Raw genomic sequence first — 20,210 nt, forward strand, 5'->3', positions numbered from 1 at the left:
TTTGTCCATCAATTTTCAAGTGCCACTTGGTTGATCGAGTACACTCTTCTACTTCAGCTTTCTTACATTATTGGTCAAATATATGGACTAAATTTCCAAGTCTGTACGGACCAATATTGGAAGACAATAAATAAAGCTTTAAATATTTGTTTGAGTATTATAATATATAAAAAACTATGCTGGAGTACCTCATCCTGACGCCTCTATTATATACAAGCATCGACTATTTGAATGAAAAATTGTGCAAGATAAGTTTAAGCGCCGATCCAATCAATTGCTTAAGCCGTCGTAGCGCGTCCTATTCTTTTATGAGCGAGATTCTATCCAGATCTGCGACTAGTTGGGCAACGTTTTCTTTTTTATAAACAATCCATCAATGAATGATGCATTCCTCAATTTTCGCCTACGATCCGAGAAAAAACACGATCAAACCTTTATCCGTCTGAATGTAATTCATATCTCCTTCGTCTAGTCGAGAAGGGACAAAGCTTAAGGAACCGAGTTTGCTTACTAAAGATTTTGTCGTTGATTGCACGAGTTAGCAAAGGGTGTTAGTTATTTATTTTTATTTTTTTATAATGTTATATATGTTCATGCTAAGGATGAAAATGTGTTGGATATGAGTTGGGTTCACTATGTCTCATGTCTTGACTTGTAAAAATTTGGAATGCCTCCTATCTGTTTCAACCTGTTAAAACTTAGATCGATATTCGATCTCGGATCTAAATTATAACAAGTTGGACCTCTCAGATGTTTATATTTATATTATATTTAGTGATATAATTTTATCTAATACAATCTTAACAAAAAAAATAAAGGAAAATAGTTCGAGTTGAAGCTCAGATCATGATACGATCCTAACATCAAATATAAAAAAGTAATTATCCTGCTGAAGTGAAGTAGTCAATTGACCCCCTCACATGGCAACTAGCCGATGTCGCCGCCCCAACCCTAACGTCATCGATGGCACACAGGATTTGGGGTTCTCTTTTGCCAAAAATTTGAAAAACTTGCGAATGAATACAATAAGCCCATAGATAAAGGAAACACAAGATGCCAAACTCCTAAACAGTGCCCACTTTCTCCCTTTTCCCAATACTTTTTTTCTTCCACCCCATGTACTTCCCCACTATTGTGTTTTCTTCCTAACTCTTCTCTTGATATTCTTTCTTCTCCGTTTTGGTTGCAAAATTGCTTTCTCGGGACCATAGGATTGTGATTTTCGTTGTATTTGTGTATATGCGAGGTGGGTTTTGAGTTGTCAAGATTGGATTGGGTTTTGTCGATTGGAAAGGAAGACATGCCTGTGGAGGTGAGAGAAGGGATGGAGTATTCATTTGCAATGGAATACGACGGCCCGCCGATAACCCGTGAGCTGCCGCGGGCGGTACCCATCAATGTGGACAGGATCCCGGTGGCTGCCGTCGTTTCGCCGCTTCCATACTCAGATAAGTTGTTGTTGCCCATTGTTCAACCTATATCAGCAGCTGATTTTAACAAGAAATTATCCAAGGATTTTAGATTGAGCTCCTCCACTGAGTTATTGACCGTTTCCCCGACTTCAGTTATTGCGTTTGAGCCACGGAACAATGAGGTTAGTGAGGGCTCTTACAGTAAAGAATTAGGGTTAGAGTCTGATGCTACTGTGTCGCCGATCTCTGTTAATAATGTATTTGAAGATGCTGAACTTGTCAATTGTCGGGATAGTGGTGATTGTGCTTTGTCCGGGGATTTTAGTGATTTGGAGTGTCGTAATACTGATTTTGGAGCCAATGAATTGATTGAGCAGGGGTATTCATCTGCTAGTCGAGATAATTCCTCCGAGTTGATGGGTGTAGTTGGAAGTTCAGGCGCATTAGGTGCTTCAGATAGGTTTGAGAAATCCACTGAGTTTTCTGGGAGCTTTCTTGATGTTAGGGTGCCTAATGGTTTTAACGAGAGCTTAGATTTGAATGGGTATAATCGACTGGATTGGGCATCAAATGACTCGGTCTTGAGTGTGGATTATCCATCTTCTAGAGTGTCTTCTCGTAAATTTGGAGATGGGAATAATGAATGTTGCTCTGATCTGAGACAAGACCATTTAGTGACATTTATCGAGCCAGATGATGGAAATGCTAATGAGTTCAGCAATTCTGGACCTGAGGTGGTTAGAGAAAAGAAAGAACCTGCTATTAAGGTGAAGAAAGGAGCATGTTACCGGTGCTTAAAAGGAAATAGATTTACGGAAAAGGAAGTATGTATCGTTTGTGATGCGAAGTATTGCATTAATTGTGTTCTTAGGGCAATGGGCTCCATGCCGGAGGGTAGAAAGTGTGTGGGTTGCATTGGATTCCCCATTTACGAATCAAAAAGAGGCAATTTGGGAAAGTGCTCAAGAATGCTCAAGCGATTGCTTAATGATCTGGAGGTTCGGCAAATCATGAAGGCCGAAAAATTGTGTGATGTGAATCAATTACCCCCAGAGTATATTTCTGTGAACGGCCGTCCCCTTTATCACGAGGAGCTGATCGCATTACAAAGCTGCTCCAATCCACCTAAGAAGCTGAAACCAGGAAAATATTGGTACGACAAAGAATCGGGTCTTTGGGGAAAGGTGAATGCGATTGAATTCTATATTTTAGATTTTTTTGCCTTTTATTTTAGTAGCCACCGTTAAGTTGATGAACTTCTGACCTTGTCAGGAAGGAAAGAAGCCTTCACAAATAATTAGCCCTCATCTGAATGTTGGGGGTTCAATTAAGGCAGATGCTAGCAATGGGGATACACAAATCTATATTAATGGTCGGGAGATTACTAACGTGGAGCTGCGGATGTTGAAGGTTGTCTTTTGGGTTCATCCACCAAATATTTGATTTCTATTTGCATGACATAATTTATTGATTTTTTTCATGGTTTGGAATAATGTAGTTAGCAGGAGTTCAGTGTGCTGGAAATCCACATTTTTGGGTGAATGAAGATGGTTCATACCAAGAGGAGGGACAAAAAAACACCAAAGGTTATATATGGCGCAAGGTTCGATTTCTATCAAATCTTTTGTTTTTCCTTCTTGATCCTTATGTGATAACCAAATTAGAAGGAACTTTTATGCCACCTGCCTCTAAAATCTGGCGTCATTTTTTATTACTTTTCCTTCTTGTTGCTACTGTTCAGGCTGGAACAAAGCTGCTTTGTGCTGTACTTTCTCTCCCTGTTCCTGCAAAAGCATCCCATCCTAGTGGAGAGCAAGTAACTACTGTGAGTAGTCGAGCATTCCCAGACCATCTTGGGCATGAAGCAGTTCAGAAACTTCTTTTGATTGGATATAGTGGATCTGGGACAAGTACCATACTTAAACAGGTTACTCTTAACATTTTTCCCAAATATTTTTGGGTTTAAATTCTCATGAATTGACTTTAGATTGTCTAAATTATTCAGAGGGCGTGCTTCGTTTTGTTGAATCTACCTCACGTGCTGTTCTTGTGGAGTAATATCATCATTGTTGTAGTTACTGTACTTTGCAACATTTTTTCTGATCATATTACTAATTGGTAAACGATGTCTCAAACCTTGTCCACTTTTGATCTCTCTCAGTTAGGGTGAAAACGAGTCGAAGTCGACATAGTTGTCAAAGGCGAGCGCCTCTCGCTGCGCCACCAGGCGCTTTCCCCAGGCGCAACGATTTACAAAGGCGAAGGGCTCTCGGGCGCGCCTTAGGCGCGCCTGAGATTGCCTTTTTTTTTAAATTCAGTAACTGAGAAGTTGCATTTTGAAAATACAACTTCTCTGTTTTTTTTTTAATATTAACTTAAAATGTAAAAGGCCCAACCCAACCTTGAACAATTCACGAAGGATGAATGTATTTTAAAATTTTTGCGGCTTCATTCGAAAAGAAGAAACAGGTTGGCGCAGAAGCGTTTGAATGATCTAGTCTTCATTAAATATAACAGGGCATTGAAACGTCGATATGATTTGCGCGACAAAATTGATCCTATTTCATTGGATGATATCGATGATAGCAATGAATGGTTGATGGGAGGATTGGACAATGAAGAAAATAATCTAGTCTTTGGGGATGATGATTTGACATGGGGTGATGTAGACCGAAATGATTCGATAGAAGAAGATGAACTTGATTTGGATGATTGAAGAATTTTAATCGTGTTACTTATTATTATGAACTTATTAATTATTTGTTGTTTTGTGTGACATTGTGACTTAATTATTTCATATTTTAATATATTATTCTAAGATAAATATATTTTTTAAAAAAATAAAAAATGTGCGCCTTGCTTCGGTAAGGCGCGCGCCTCGCTTCGGTAAGGCGCGCGCCTCGCCTTGCGCCTCAGGCTCCAGAGCCCCTGTGCACCTCGGTGCGCCTTGCGCCCTTGACAACTATGGAAGTCGACCTACTCGTGAGCAGCTCGACTCGAGCTCGGTCAAAGCTCGAGTTCGAGTAGCTCGAGCTCAAGTATTTTATGAGTCTGCTCGAGTAGCTCGCGAGTTTGCGGATTTATATGTATATATATTTTTAAAATATATATTTAAATTTAATCATATATATTTATATATTTATAATTTTATTTATTTAAATATATATATTCCTTGCTCTCTTATTTTACAATGATACTAGCACTTGTTAGTATTGTTAAAAATTGCTGTTATTACTTCCTAAAAAAATTGTTGTATTAGGCTAAAATTCTTTACAAAGACGTGCCATTTTCGGAGGATGAGCAAGATCAGATTAAATCGGTGATTCAGAGCAATGTTTTTAGTTATATTGGCATACTCCTTGATGCCCGTGAGCGCTTTGAAGAAGAGAGTTTACATGAATTGAGGAAAAATCAGTCTTCTGATGGTTCAACTATTTCTGGTAAAAGTTTATTTAAATATCTTACTGATTAAACTGATTCTTGTCTGTTGTTTTTTATTCGTTTCTTCACTTTTTTCACGTCTGGAAGTCTTTTATCAGTTTATCTTTACATATTTTATGCCATAAATGTTTTTAGATTTTTTCTTTGTTTTCTATTTCGAGCGGAAGCTTTTGAAGGCTGTGATCCACTACTTGTTTCACGTTTGATTTTATTGCAGGGCATGTTGATGACAAATATGAAAAGATTCCATATGCCATTTGCCCACGGTTGAAGGCATTTTCCGATTGGCTCCTTAAAACCATGGCATCTGGTACATTGGAAGCAATATTCCCTGCTGCTAGTCGAGAATATGCACCATTGGTTGAGGAACTCTGGAATAATGCTGCTTTCCAGTTAACTTACAAGCGGAGAAGTGAATTAGAAACTCTCCCCAGTATTGCGAGTTATTTTTTAGAGCAGGTAAGATGATGAGCTTTACCAAATGTTTTAACATGAACGAGACAAATCTTTTGTAGGATATCTATGCTTTTGTGTGAATTATAGATGCCATTTGAACAAGTTCACTGTATAGCAGAAGGAATGTGTTGCCTGTTTGGCAACATGTACATTTTTTGACACGGGTCAATGCATAAGGTTTGATTGTTGGCTGACTTCTTTGTTGAAGTTGATTGTTTATGTGCTGTGTTATTTATGTTGCTCTGTTTCTTCAGGCTTTTGAAATATTGCAACCGGATTATAAACCTTCTGATGTCGACATACTTTATGCCGAACGTGTTACTTCATCCAATGGGCTTTCGTGTGTAGACTTCTCTTTTCCCGAGTCGTCAAACGATGATTCAGAAACAGGAGGCCTATCTGATTCCTTGCTCAGGTAGTCTAATAAAAACTTGTTTATCCGGTGCATATTTTGGTCGATGAACACATTGGAAAAATATGCAGTTATCATTATTATACATCCAAATTCCCGGATTCATTGTTTCTTGATCACTGTAAAGCGTAAACTTGAAGCTGTGTGGCCTTTTGCATTTTTCTAACATTTTATCCTTTCCTAATTGGCATTCAGATTTCAGCTGATCAGACTACAGGCAAAAGGATACGGAGAAAATTGCAAATGGCTTCAAATGTTTGAAGACGTCCGAATTGTAATTTTCTGCGTGTCTCTAAATGACTATGATCTGTTTGAAATGGATGGTGAAGGAAAGTCGGCAAACAAAATGATGTCAAGCAAGAAGTTTTTTGAGAGCATGGTTACTCATCCAACCTTTGATCAGATAGACTTCCTTCTCCTTTTAAACAAGTTCGACCTGTTCGAGGAAAAGATAGAACAAGTCCCTTTGAGTAAATGTGATTGGTTCGATGATTTTCAACCTGTAATGAGCCGTAATCGCTCCAGCAGCAACAATCCAAATCACCCAACAGTGGGGCAATTGGCTTTTCATTATATTGCCGTAAAGTTCAAAAGGCTCTTCTCATCTCTCACTGGTCGAAAATTGTATGTATCACAAGTGAAAGGCGTAGAGCCTACCAGTGTAGATTGTGCACTTAAATATGCAAAGGAGATCCTTAACTGGGATGAAGAGAGATACAACTTGGGCCTGAGCGAGTACTCGATTTATAGCATGGAGACGAGTTCCTCTCATTGAATCAAGCAAGATTAACCTTTTTCTTGCCAGTGTACATTTGTTTTATCTGAATCAGCACTGCACGTTGAAGTTTAATGTTGATCACAGTTTGTGTAATCAAGAACCAGTACATATGTTTGATTCTTGTACTATGGGATTCGGTGCTTATTTTCAGTGAAAATTCAAGAGAGAATGGAAAATTATTGTAATTTTGTTTCACCAGGTATCATATTTTGTTTTTTCGACTCGAAAGTTTGCATTCCTATGAAATTCTTAATGTGTTCAAAACTCCATGGACTGGATGTAGGAACCTGGTTTTTTCAGACTCAGTTAAAATGTTTTAGTTCCAATATTTCAATTTACATGTTGAAACTATGCAGTAATTCTTAATTATACTTGGTAAATTGTAGTTAATAATTATGATAATAATAACAACAAAGTCAAAACTTCAATACACTAATTTTATAATACAACTCAGCAATGAATTATGATAATAACAACAAAGTCAAAACTTCAATACACTAAATTTATTAACACAACTCAGCGATGAATTATGTTTGTGTCATCGATTGCAAGCTCTCACGGAAACATCAAAAGTAAAAAAATTATTCATATGAAAAAATGAAATGAAAAACAAAATACAACAATCATTGTAATAGAATGCAAATCCTCTTTCGACTCCTGTGAATAGTTCCTCCTAATGCAAAAATTCTACAGATAGCATTTAAATAATCATATCCCGTGTCACATTTTACGTGGCAAACAAAAATTATTAATGTACCTCAATAATAATTATTACTAATGCATATAATATTTTTAATAATTCATTTAATTTATATTTAAATGAAGATCAAAATATAATTATAAGAAATAGTGAAAGATTGCACTGTAATTTTGATATATAAATTAAAAAATAAAAGAATAAAAAAATAACTTGAGTAAGAATTGAACCAACCTGGATTTAACCTTCTATTGAATACAATAATTAGGATTTAACCTGGATATAAATTTCGAAAGATGTGCATAAATTTTTTTTGTGGCTTACAAATAAGCAGCAAATGATGCGTAAAAGTATAGTAGAACCAAGCAAAACAAGATGATTTTTACAGAAACACAATTCGCCTACGCTAACAACTCTTTCTGAAGGCTCACTATTATACGAAACCATACAAATTTCCAAATCCAAGCAAATAAAAAACAAGAACCGACAAATCCACCCGTGTGTGCTCATGATAAAAAGCAAAGCATTTCTCTGTTTTCTGCTCGTGGCAGCGGAGGCGAAAGGGACAAACATGTTAGTGTCGACTCCAGTTTAAATTTCTCCCTCTTCTGCAACGGTTGGAAGGACGACACCCTCTTTAACAAAAGCTGGATCAAGAAATTTGACAACAAAAGCCCACAACTTATAGACATCATCAAAATTGGTCAAGAAACCAAGTGAAGCAGTGACAACCTCGACTCTGATGAATCCGCTCTTACCATCATGCCTCCCATTTTCCATTGGCTTGCAGAGGGTCATACCATTCAGGCTCAGAGACCCTCGATGTTTGGGAGTGTCTAGAATCCGTATGTGACTGAGTATTCCAACACCTAATGAAATACCGTGTGACTCGGCCAGTTTTTGAACAACTTCGGGATTAACCAGACCCCTGTTTCTGTCTCTAACGTTAAAAGCAACAGCGGCCCCTCTTTCATATTTTATTTTTGGGCCGTAGATATGAACAAGTGGTGCACCATCCTCTCCATTCATATTAGGCAGTCTTAGCTGCAGTAACGATGTTGCAAGCCAATTTATCAAGAAACGTAGCCTAGAAGTGGTCTTGTTTAGCCCCAACATGTTTATGTGATCAAGATACCTGCAAGTTATCTCTGGCTGGCTTCTTTCTGATTCTTGCCCATCATATTCCCCATCGCTGATATAGTCATCATCATCCAGACTCGTTGCATATGATTCACCAGGCTCAAGAATCTGGCCAAGACGAGCACGGTGGTTGTCTTCTGTGCCAAAGGATACCCTTCTCCCTTTGCTTCCGGGTTGCTCAGTCTCTTCTATACCCAAAAATCTTCCACCAGCAAATCTACTTCTTTCTCTCCTTTCTAGCAATCTAAATTCACCTTCCGTTTCTCTTCTTATCGCACTATCCTTTGCTTCAACACATATCTCAGAAGATCGGCCATTCCGAGTGCCCTGATTTTTGGAGATAGCTGACACATTTTTGAAACTCGAGCCCATGTTGGTTTCTTGTTCTATTGCTTGAAGGCGTTGATTATCTGGAGACCTATATTCTCTTGAAGCAGGGGGCATCTCTATAAACTGTTCTTCAGGTATCTCCTTGACGTGATCTAACTCTTGAGACACTGAACGAATGGTAGCATCGAAAGACAACACACAAGCATCATCATCATGCACCAAGTTCAGTTCATCATACATAGGGCTGTTTAATAGTTTTGAGGTTTTTGGAGATGCCAGGTTATTATTCTTCCTGGTAAAAAACCAAGCTGGTGGTAGCGGAGACAAGGTTTTCTGTTTGTTCGAATGACCCGCATAATCAGAACCTAGAGGACTTTGACCCAAATCTATCCACAATGAGTTATCAGATGATTCGTCTTCGCTAATAACCGGGCTTTTCATAACCTCCCCAACAGAGAAACTTTCGCTTTCTTCAAAAATGGTACTCACCTCATCCTTGTCAGAGCTGTAATCATGCTCCATCTCACTCTCAAAAATGTCCCTCACCTGATCGGAAGTATAAGCCCCAGAAAAAGCAGGCAATTGCATTCCAGGACAAGTTTGAGAGCCCACTTCGCCATTCCCACTCGATTCTTCATCTTCACCAAATCCAGGGAAATTATCCATTGAATCACTCAAGTACATAGGAAAGAGAGGGTTAATTTTCACAATACCAGAACCTGTGTGACCAGACTGATTTTGAAGGCTTGACATCACAGATTTCTTAATTAAAAGGCACCCAAATCCAGTTGGGTCATACCCAAACACCCTGTAGAACGACGTGATAATGAAATCCGGCCGGAACAAAGACAATCCAAGAGAATCCATATCCTTCGGGCCTAATGCCCCTGCATCAAGCAAAACATGCCAATTGTTCTGTTGTGCCAGAGCCATCCACTGATACGAGTACTTCGCACCAGTGACTCGAGATTGAACTGGGAAAACGAAAAGACCAGTGGCCAAATCTTTCTTTCTCCTCTTTTTGTTAGAAATCTGCTTCCTTAGATCAGTTGAGCAGAGTTTAAGCGTGGGCCATTTAAACCACGCGCTCTGAACCTTGGCGCCTTTCTCTCTAGCACTTTGAGCCATCCAATCTAATGATTGGCTCTCGTGATCAAACATGGTCAGCAGCCTCTTGTTTGTGTGAAAAGGGTACGATTCAGCTAGCAATTTAAAGGCCAATCCTCGGCTCTCAGTAAAAACTAGACCATATTCACTCTCAGGTATGTTCAAATAATCCATTATTTTGATCTTTATATCATGTTCTATGGTGCCTCTCTCAGCTCCCCCATACAAAGCATGATTGCTCAAATTGGCGGTAATCTCAGATAAGATAAACGTAGATGATTCCCAACAATGGACAGTTTGCAAGAATGAAAGCAATCCAAATCCACAGTAATCTAGGCATACCTTCGATCCGGCACCAGAGAGATGTGAATAATCGTCCAACCTCAGCCGATCGATCCTCTCTGATGACTGATACTTGGGATACATCGTGAGGAATTTGGAGAATGCCTCATTAAGCTGTGGGATCGAGTCCCCTGCCTCGAATGTGCGCTCCGCAGCAAGGGCAGTGGCTCGGAGGAATTCTTTCTGGGCGTTTAACCTAGCCAAGGATCGTGATCTTCCCAAGTTATCAGCGGGGTTAGCCGCCAAAGATTCAGCCTCCATATCTTGAGACTTCACAAGAGAACCATCTTCAGATGCTTCTTCAAGAGCCTCCCTCAGCTTGTGCTCCTGCAATTTCCTGAAAACCGATGGATTCGCCTTGATTTCATGGTTCGAAGTGTCAGAATCGTCTGTTCTTCTGCTCTTCTTGTCCAAGATGAAAGCAGCACAGTGTGATATTGGCTTCCATAGTGAGAGATGCATTAAAGCTTTTTTAATTTCTTCCTTCGACAGATGACAAATGAGAGAAAACTAGCAATCTCAGAGCAACAAAAGGGAAGAGACGTGTTTTTGTATCAAGGTTTCAGCCCATTTATCAGCAAACCATTGTAAAGGTCTCAGTTTTGAACCACATCCCAAAAGGCAAAAGGAATCAAATCCAGCCAAAGAAAAGCTTCCTCCAGAATAAAACTTTGCTTTAAACAATCAAAATCTTCTATCTTAAGGAGGGAAAGAGAGGAGAAATCCCTTTTAGGCCAACATTCAAACACAAAGACCAGAGATTAGGGTGAAAATTCCAATTCTAATCGTAACTCAAAGAAAGGGGAAAAGTAAATTCTGGGCCAGATCAAGAAAGCCCAAGATTTGAACATTGCCCAAGTAACAAAAGAAAAGGGGAAGGTATAGTTCCGTTGAGGACAACAAGTAGAACATTGCCCAAGTAACAGAGAATAAAATGGGTGAACTCCGCAGATTCCGCCAGAAGATTTCGGGATTCAAAGTCTTGACTTCAAACTTCAAAGTATTGTTTTGTAAGTACAAAATTCAATTGATTACAATGTAATATTCTTCAAAAGTAATATTTTTTTATTGATAACCCAAATAAGAGATCCGTCTCACAAAATACGACGCGTGAGACCGTCTCACACAAGTTTTTGCGTTAATAAATTTGGTCATATATCATGAATTTTGTCATCTATCTAGTTAGATATTATTGGCTAAATTGGTTATTTATCTATTGAAATTTGAAGTTTAGTATGTGCTTATTTATTCTTAAGTAATAAATTCGTTAATATTTATAAGGAATATGATTTCGAACCTTATTCTTGAATTATTTTCAATTTGTCTCCTTTGTTTCAAGATTCTTGTAAAAAAAGGAAATAATAATAATAATAATAATAATAATACTGACAGCCACCAAATTTTTCGTATATTGCAACGTTAATTGTCAAAACAAACAAATCATATTACTGGCTGGCTGCACATGGCCATCTTAACCAAAAGATGTTTTTTTTAAAAGAGTTTACGCATTTAATTTATGTATAATTTTATAAATATTAACACATTATTATCCATGTATACTATATTCATCGTAAAAAAAAGAGCAGAAAAATTAATTTATGAAAAATTTAGTAAATATGTCTGTTGTGCCTAAAATATAATCCATGAAGCCCACTTTGAAGCCCATGAGCAGTAGCCCAACAAAGGAAAACCCAGGAGAATAGCGGTTGGCCCAGGGAAAAGCACGATGCACCATTATACGACATGAAAATCGTGGGGAGATCGTGGAATGTGGATGAAACTCCCCCGTGGAAGTTGACAAAAGCAGAAGGAATAATCAGAAAAAGAAAGACCGACAAAATCAATTCACAAAAATCTACAGCATAATTTCTGCATAATTTCATCAATTCTATATTCATTAATTTCGATTTCCAGTAGTCAAGTATTTGAATTTTATGTATTCCTCCGACTTTCTTGTAAGAATGTTGATCAAATTTCATAACAACACATTTAAGTTTGATGTTATTTATGGATTTCCTGTATAATTTCTTTATTTCCCCAGTTTATGCGTTTTAGTTTGGAGCCATTTCGAAGGAATTATAACTAACGGTCGAATCGAGATTCGCAACGCTTGGTAAACGAAGTCAGATTATTTCACAAATTTGGCACGAACACGTGCCTGGCACGCCCGCAAATTTTCGTGACAAACAAGTTGGCACGCCCAGTGGGACACAATGCCTCCAAAACGTACTGAGAAGAGTGAAGGAATTCCTCCATCACTGGGGAAAGGTCATCGCTCACAAGAAGAGTTTCAGGAAACTGATGCAGAAGGAAGAACGGTTGAAAGGCTCGTACACCAGTTCGAGGAAGAGACTATGAAGGAAGGAATTGTTGTTTCTGGTGGTGATGGGTCTTCGCCGAACTTCATGTTGGCCATGGAGAAAAATATCCGCAGCGATCTCAAAGAAATGACTCAAACTTTCGCTACTGTCATGATGGAATTTGTGGCAGAAATGAAGGAATGGAGAAAGTCTGCAAAAGGCGAAGTGGTTATACCAGAGAGTGATAAACTTCAAGATAATGACGTCAAGCTGCTGAAAGATCAAGACCAAGGATCAGGAGTTTCTCAGGCAGGTGAAAGTCGCCGCTTGGGGGAAGCACGAATTCCTGAATCTGCCAGGGAAGGGAGATACACTCCTCCGCACAAAAGGGATGAGGAGTTGGGGTTGAAATTCCAAAACTGCAGCAACAGTAAACAAATGGCTGGTAACATGTTCTCTGTGATGTCTCCTAACTTACATCCAGGGATGTACGTTGATGGGGGAATGCGTGGATATTCAGCGCCAGGTTTGGGGAATAACACTCGGGGGGCAATCTATCCTCATCACCAGTTAAGACAAACTCCAACGTTGGATTTTGAGATGGTACGTGATATGATTCAAGAGTTGTATGGCCCAGGAGTGAGGCCAATCAACCGACCAGAATTCCATAAACCGTATCCTGATGTTGTGGATCGTGACAACCCTTATCCAAAAGGATACCGCATTCCAGACTTCACGTTATATTCCGGGGAAGACGGTCAATCCAGCGTGGAACATGTGGCCAGGTTTACAATTCAGTGTGGGAAATTGGCAAATTTGGAGAACTTTTCTAATTACAAGTTACGTTTGTTCCTCAATTCCCTGACCAGTACTGCTTTCACATGGTATGCAACACTACCTCAAAACTCTATTATGACTTGGCACGATATGGAACGTCAATTCCATACACAATTCTTCCGGAGAGTACCTGAGATTAGTATAGCGGAATTGTCAAGGGTGGTCCAAAAACCGGGGGAATCTGCCATTGATTTCATTTGTAAGTTCAAGAAGGTGAGAAGCAGATGCCGAGTTTTCCTCCCTGAATCAGAATACGTGAAGATGGCACAGCGAGGACTCGATTTTGAACTTAGAAAGAAGTTCCAAGGGATGGAATTCCGTGATTTTTATGAACTTGCGGCCAAAGTGTCAGAGTATGAGGAATTGTTACGAGAAGAGAGTCATAAAAGAAAGTCTACAGTGGGCTCTTATTTCCAGGAAGTGGAGGAAGTTGCACTGGCAGAAGTAGCAAATTCCGGATCACGCACTGTCCCTTTATTGAAGCGCAAGAGTGAAGAACTTTCCAAGAAAAATATTCCTCAAGTGCAAACTCCTTATACTTTCGATGCATCTAAGACGGAGGAAATCTTCGATCACTTAGTGAAGAATAAGTTCATAACACTCCCCCCCAGATCACAAGCTACCCACGAAGGAGGAGTTGAAAGGAAGATATTACTGTAAGTATCACAATTCCTTCAACTATAATACTAATGCTTGTTGGGCGTTCAAGAATGTCTTGCAGGAAAGAATCAACAAGGGAGTCCTGAAATTTCCCGAGAAAAAGGAAGCGATGATAGTGGATGAAGATCCTTTTCCCCCGGTAGCCAATGTGAACATGGGCAGTACTGACTTGCGTTTCTTGATCAATGAGAGGAGAAGGAATGGGTACGGGGACAGGTCCATCAAACCAAGATTTACCATAAAGAAGTGTTGGGTGCCTCGAAAAATGATATTTGAGGTCAAGGAGAAGAAGACAGAAGCTGTTCATGAAAAAGACCACTATTACAGTGGAGGCGGTCTGCATTATACTGGGAGGAATATGAGGTATGACAGGGAATCCATGGCCAAAAGGCCAGGGAACCAGTACCTCAGAAGGGGCCCACATCCTTGGTCGATGAATGGCGAGAGGAGAGCTGACCGACAGTTATTTCAGAAGACAAGACAGAGGCCATCCTTTCTGGATACTGATAAAAAATATGATAGGAAGTCCCGCTTTGTTGTTCCTCCTAGAGCAATCCCCGATGGCATATGGAAGCGGGTAGAACATCCAAAGTTCCCAAAACCTCTTTCTAGGACCCAAAAACGACGTTTGTTGAGAGAAAAAGCTGTTGAACGCAGGTCTGGGGTGGATGAGTCATTTAAAGAGAAGAAAAAATTTGGGAGGAAGGCTACTGAAGATAATGAGAAAGAAGATGATGACTTGTTATCAGAGTAAGACAGTGAACCAGTCAAGAGGGCTACTTTCAAGGTGGGACAGATTCTCGTTTCATTTGAGTGTGCCACTGGCTCGTTAATGCTGCCAGAGGAATTTAAGCGCAAAAGGGTGTTTGAGTCTGATGTATCCACTGGAAACAAAAGTATTACGAAATCCATTCAGGCTGACATTTTGAATGATTGCGTTGGTGTTATTGTGGATGAAGAGAAAAGAGTGTTGATGAAGCGACCTACCAGTGAGATGACTAAACATATCAAACCACTCCATATTATAGCACATGTTAACGGAAAGCCGTTGTCTAGGGTACTGATAGATAATGGGTCAGCTGTGAATATTCTACTCTACAGAATCCTTCAGAAGTTGGGGAAGAATGTGGAATACTTGATTCCTACAGAAGTATTTGTGGCAGCTTGTACCGGAGAATCCACCAAAACCTTGAGAGTTTTACCGGCAAATGTCACTGTAGGGTCTCGATCCTCTCTGTCAACCTTCTTCGTTGTCAATTCCAGTGTTAGCTTCCATACTTTGTTAGGGAGGGATTGGATTCACACCAATCATTGTGTGTCATCCTCCATGCACCAGTTATTGTTAATGTATAAGGAAGTTGAGGTTGAAGTGGTACAGGCTGATTCACAGCCGTATCAATATAATTCCAATGTCGTGGAAGCTAGATATTATGATGGAGCTTTTGGTCTAATTATGTTTCGTAACTACAGGGTGTATGGGCAATCAGGAGCAGTATACATGGACATTCAAAAAGTTAATGAAGCAGTTGAGAAGGTGCTCAAACCTACTGCCATGGTCTCTCCTAGACCCATGGTCCGACCTATTATCGAGGAGGTCGATGACTAAGTTCACTAAAGAAGAGATGGAAGTCGCTGCAACTTCCGAGTGGAAAGACAAATGCAGCAGCTGGTGAACGAAGAGTTGTGGGATATCGATGGAGCTAAAGTAATATTTGAGGAGGAATGTGGAGGTAGTGAGGAAGACAATTTACATATGGAGGATTTAATCTTAGCTCTGGCTCAGATGAAAGATCGACAGCCGAAGACAGGTGGTTCATAAAGATGAAAAAGATGGGAAGTATTGTACAAAGTAGGCTGGATGGCCACTTTGGTTAATTTTGTCATATTGGCCTATAAGAAGTTTATGTAAATATGTGAGGAATATGCTTTTAAACCATTCTTTGCTGAAATTGTTTGTAAATAATGATGGAGCATCTGTGAATAAATAAAAATAATTGCTCATGGAATCCGCTGTAGTTGATAAATTTTGGGGAGGAATATTTGTTGTGTTAGTTGGTCAAATTGATGACAAAATGAATTTCGTTCAGTGCATGTCATGGAACATTGGGGAGCATTATTTGAAAAATGTTGTTCAACTGTTGGTTGGTAACAAACAGAGTTGACCCGCAATGTTTGCGTCAATGTTGAAGAAAACAGGCTTTTGGCCGTTTTTTTTAGTTTTTAGAAAAATTTTGGCAGAGTTTCTTTATAAATGTGATATGCCAAAATTGTAAACACCTGCAAATATATCCCAAGCAACATATACAAGAACAACAATGCATTTTACCAACAAAGTTTGGCTTTCGAGCCACTTTCTCAACTCTACACATCAGAAAAAACACTTGCCAAATCATGGTAAACAAGTGTAAAAACATACACCTACTGTCCTTAGCCTACATATTTTATTTCCTCTCGATGTGTCTGACACTCCTCCATACATATATGCTCAGCCGGTTGCAGAGATATTCATCAAAGCTTGGTAATTTTCTTTTTGATAGGCCAGCGACACTACCACGATGAATTTTCATCTCTATTGGTCTTTAAGATATTTTCTTGTATTGGCCTTTGAGATAAATTCTCGATTTCTCCAACTATGTTCCTGCGAAATAAATGGGACCAAGTGATGAATAACGGAGTGTTGATCAGCAAACTATGAATGCTCAAATAATAGTGCAACATAACAGCGAGGAAGAAGAGCATCTACTAAGCAGGATGGAAGATGACCAAGTGAATGACAGTTGGATGATTTATACATACCTCATTTACATCTTCTGAAATCCATCAGACTCTGCCATCTCAATCAAAGCTAATTTATACAGTGCTAGCTAATGATCTGGGCAAAAGAAGAGCAACTCCTGTGGTTGTGTTCTCAATATGAAGATTACAGAAGTTGCGCTAGCCATAGGCCAAGCTCTGAATATGCACAGCAAGGTAGCCCCTTTGTTGAAGTGCAACACCCATTGTTACTTATCAAAAATTCATTCAGACATATTCACAAATATCTTGCGTGCAGCATGAAATGTGGCATATTCTACAATATTTTTGTGATGGAGGATTGAGAAAGATGGTTAAATATACCTACCTTGAAAAGGTGTGGTTTGATGTAAAGGAGATTGATGATGTCAACTTTCATAAACTTGGATGGCATCACAAAGTCGATGGAGCGGCAATTTCTTCGAGAAAAGTGATGGGCACCGATGAAGGTTTGGGGGAAGTGAGAAAGAAAGGGATGAAGGGTTTAAGGAAGGTGAGAGGAATTAGGGATTCAGGGAATGCACACTTGGATTTAGCCCGATGGAAGAAAAACATGTGTCTCGGTCAATTCATATTCAAGTCCACAGAACCATTCTTTTCTTAACGATATGATTTCTACGTAGTGTATGAATAGCTAGTTTGGCCCATTGGGCCGAATTAGTGGAATTACCAAATAGCCAAAGTTGGGCCAAAATTGGCCAAATTGGCCAATGGCCCAAATTGGCTAGGGGGCAATTGTTGTGCCTAAAATATAATCCAAGAAGCCCACTTTGAAGCCCATGAGCAGTAGCCCAACAAAGGAAAACCCAGGAGAATAGCGGTTGGCCCAGGGAAAAGCACGATGCACCATTATACGACGTGGAAATCGTGGGGAGATCGTAGAATGTGGCTGAAACTCCCCCGTGGAAGGTGACAAAAGCAGAAGGAATAATCAGAAAAAGAAAGACCGACAAAATCAATTCACAAAAATCTACAGCATAATTTCTGCATAATTTCATCAATTCTATGTTCATTCATTTCGATTTCCAGTAGTCAAGTATTTGAATTTTATGTATTCCTCCGACTTTCTTGTAAGAATCTTGATCAAATTTCATAACAACACATTTAAGTTTGATGTTGTTTATGGATTTCCTGTATAATTTCTTTATTTCCCCAGTTTATGCGTTTTAGTTTGGAGCCATTTCGAAGGAATTATAACTAACGGTCGAATCGAGATTCGCAACGCTTGGTAAACGAAGTCAGATTATTTCACAAATTTGGCACGAACACGTGCCTGGCACGCCCGCAAATTTTCGTGACAAACAATGTCGACAAAAATGTATTTATTCGTTGTTACTTTAATGTATATTTTAGGGAAATAAAATTAGATAAATTCCAACAAGAATGAAATAAAATTATATACAAACATATTCATATATTCACATATTCATATGTTTATACTAATAATAAAATTATATAAAAACATATGCATATATCCCCCCCTTCCCCCCCGGAAAATTGATAATACTGAAACTAACTCAAAACACATTCCAAAAACTGTCCATGTATGCAATTTTTTCATAATTAAAACCAAATTTGAATAAATTTAAAATATTTCAAAATAAAAAATATATCATAGATTTATTAAGAATAATACATACCACACACATATCGCACGTGTGATCGAACTGCTAACACACACAAACAAATATATATATATATATGAGGCAACGAAAGAAAATCATCATGTAATTAACATCATTATATTTAAGGGATTTAATTGATCAAGTAATTTCTAATTTTGTTTTAATGTAATTTAATTTAATAATATTTGTTTTTCACCAATTATTTGACGTTAAGATTGAAACTTAGACCTAACTAAACCCCAAAAGCTAGCTCAAGGGAAGATGATTGTCCAAAACATATGTACAACTCACACGTATTTTATCCAACTGATGTGGGACAACTAACACACCACTCACGTCCACGAATGAATATCTGGAGCGTGAAGTTTACAAATGACTCAATTATGGACAGAACAGGTGACCCAACTATGGTCAATCTAACACATAACGATAGAACCTGAAATCTGATTGTTGGAGATTTAATAAAATAAATCTATAAATCATGTGATTAACTCGACGTGGCTTTCTCCATATCATTGAACAAAATGATCACTCGATGACGCAACTGAGTCCATCTTATTCTATTTTTATATTAGGTAGATAACAAACTTCAACTCTTAAATAATATCGACGTTCTTTAAAAAAAACATATAAGTGATTATTGTTTTACTAAAAGTTACAATAAATTAATTTATGTTTCAGCGAAACAAAACTTATGTACTTTTTTGAAATCATTACGAATAAATTTAAATATTTTTAATTTACTCGTATACAATCCATTCTTCGCAATTAAGAAAAGGGTCATCATAGTATTTCACAAAGTCCTGATTTTCTACTTTATTACATCTTCAAAATTGGAGAAACCATGCATATTTATTCCAATGATTAATGGGAAAGGCTTTTGGGATGCTTTTATCTTTTGCTTGATGGTTTGTCTTTTATAACGGAAGTAGACATTAGGAAATTACATGTGTATAAATAAACACGCCCCTTCTCTCTTTATATTTTTATGTTTTTCCTTTATCACTAAGGGCACCCGTATTAGTGAGTATTATAATACCCACCACCTTATCAAAAATCGTGGAGTCCATATGCCACATACACATTACATTAACACATCTATTCTTCCACATTCATTTTAACATTCACACTCATTATTTGTAGGTCCCGCTGTCCACTCATTCATATTATTCTTATTTTACATTAAATAAATTCAATTTCAAATTTTTTAAGAAATTTAAATTATTATTTTATATTAATAATAATTTTTGTTATATATATATAACAACGTTTAGCGACGGTTTTGAAACAAATAGCGACGGTTTTTTCAAAGCCGTCGTTAAATGTCCAATTTTCATAAATAATTCAAAACATGTGGGGCTCGCATGCCATCAAATCGGCGACGGTTTCTATAAAGCCGTCGCTAATAACGACGGTTTTTAAGTGTGCAATTTTTTAAGAAAAATAAATTGACACATGGGCGTTCATACAGATGAACGCCCCACACCCTCTCTCATGTGAGTGGGCGTTATAACGCCAACTAACGCCCACTCACATTGGAGAGTGGGTGTTAGAGGGGTGTTATACAATGTGGGTGCCCTAAGCCAAGAAATCTTTCACTCGACATTTTATAGCATAGCACGACTCATTAAGAGCATCTCCAAACCTACTTTATTTTAATATGAAACGTTAAAATAGTGCAGAATTTCTCTCCAACAGAGGCTGTACTATTTTGGCATTTTTGGCGCAGCCCCCTTCTCTACGCCACATTGGCGCAATTGGGCGCAGAGGATAGCTTCGCGCCAATTTGGCGTAGAGCAATTTAATTTTTTTATTACATTTTTTAATTATATTTTGGTTTTTAATTATTATTATAAATATTTATTAATCGAATTTTAGAT

At 38.4% G+C, this 20,210-nt stretch overlaps 2 protein-coding genes across 2 annotated transcripts; one reads left to right on the forward strand and one right to left on the reverse strand.

Moving 5' to 3' along the window:
- Positions 1 to 912: 912 nt before the first annotated feature.
- Positions 913 to 6,694, forward strand: LOC142539616 (extra-large guanine nucleotide-binding protein 1-like). The gene is made up of 8 exons (XM_075645184.1): positions 913 to 2,596; positions 2,685 to 2,822; positions 2,911 to 3,015; positions 3,154 to 3,339; positions 4,672 to 4,852; positions 5,071 to 5,312; positions 5,564 to 5,724; positions 5,917 to 6,694. Exons 1-8 carry the CDS (start codon positions 1,301 to 1,303, stop codon positions 6,494 to 6,496), a joined length of 2,889 nt encoding a protein of 962 aa, XP_075501299.1. The 5' UTR covers positions 913 to 1,300; the 3' UTR covers positions 6,497 to 6,694.
- Positions 6,695 to 7,542: 848 nt separating this feature from the next.
- LOC142539617 (uncharacterized) lies at positions 7,543 to 11,117 on the reverse strand. Its single transcript, XM_075645185.1, has one exon. The coding sequence runs from the start codon at positions 10,575 to 10,577 to the stop codon at positions 7,788 to 7,790; it is 2,790 nt and encodes a 929-aa protein (XP_075501300.1). The 5' UTR covers positions 10,578 to 11,117; the 3' UTR covers positions 7,543 to 7,787.
- Positions 11,118 to 20,210: the final 9,093 nt, after the last annotated feature.

This window comes from Primulina tabacum, chromosome 3 (genome assembly GCF_025594145.1).
Source record: "Primulina tabacum isolate GXHZ01 chromosome 3, ASM2559414v2, whole genome shotgun sequence".
Taxonomy (NCBI): Eukaryota; Viridiplantae; Streptophyta; class Magnoliopsida; order Lamiales; family Gesneriaceae; genus Primulina; species Primulina tabacum.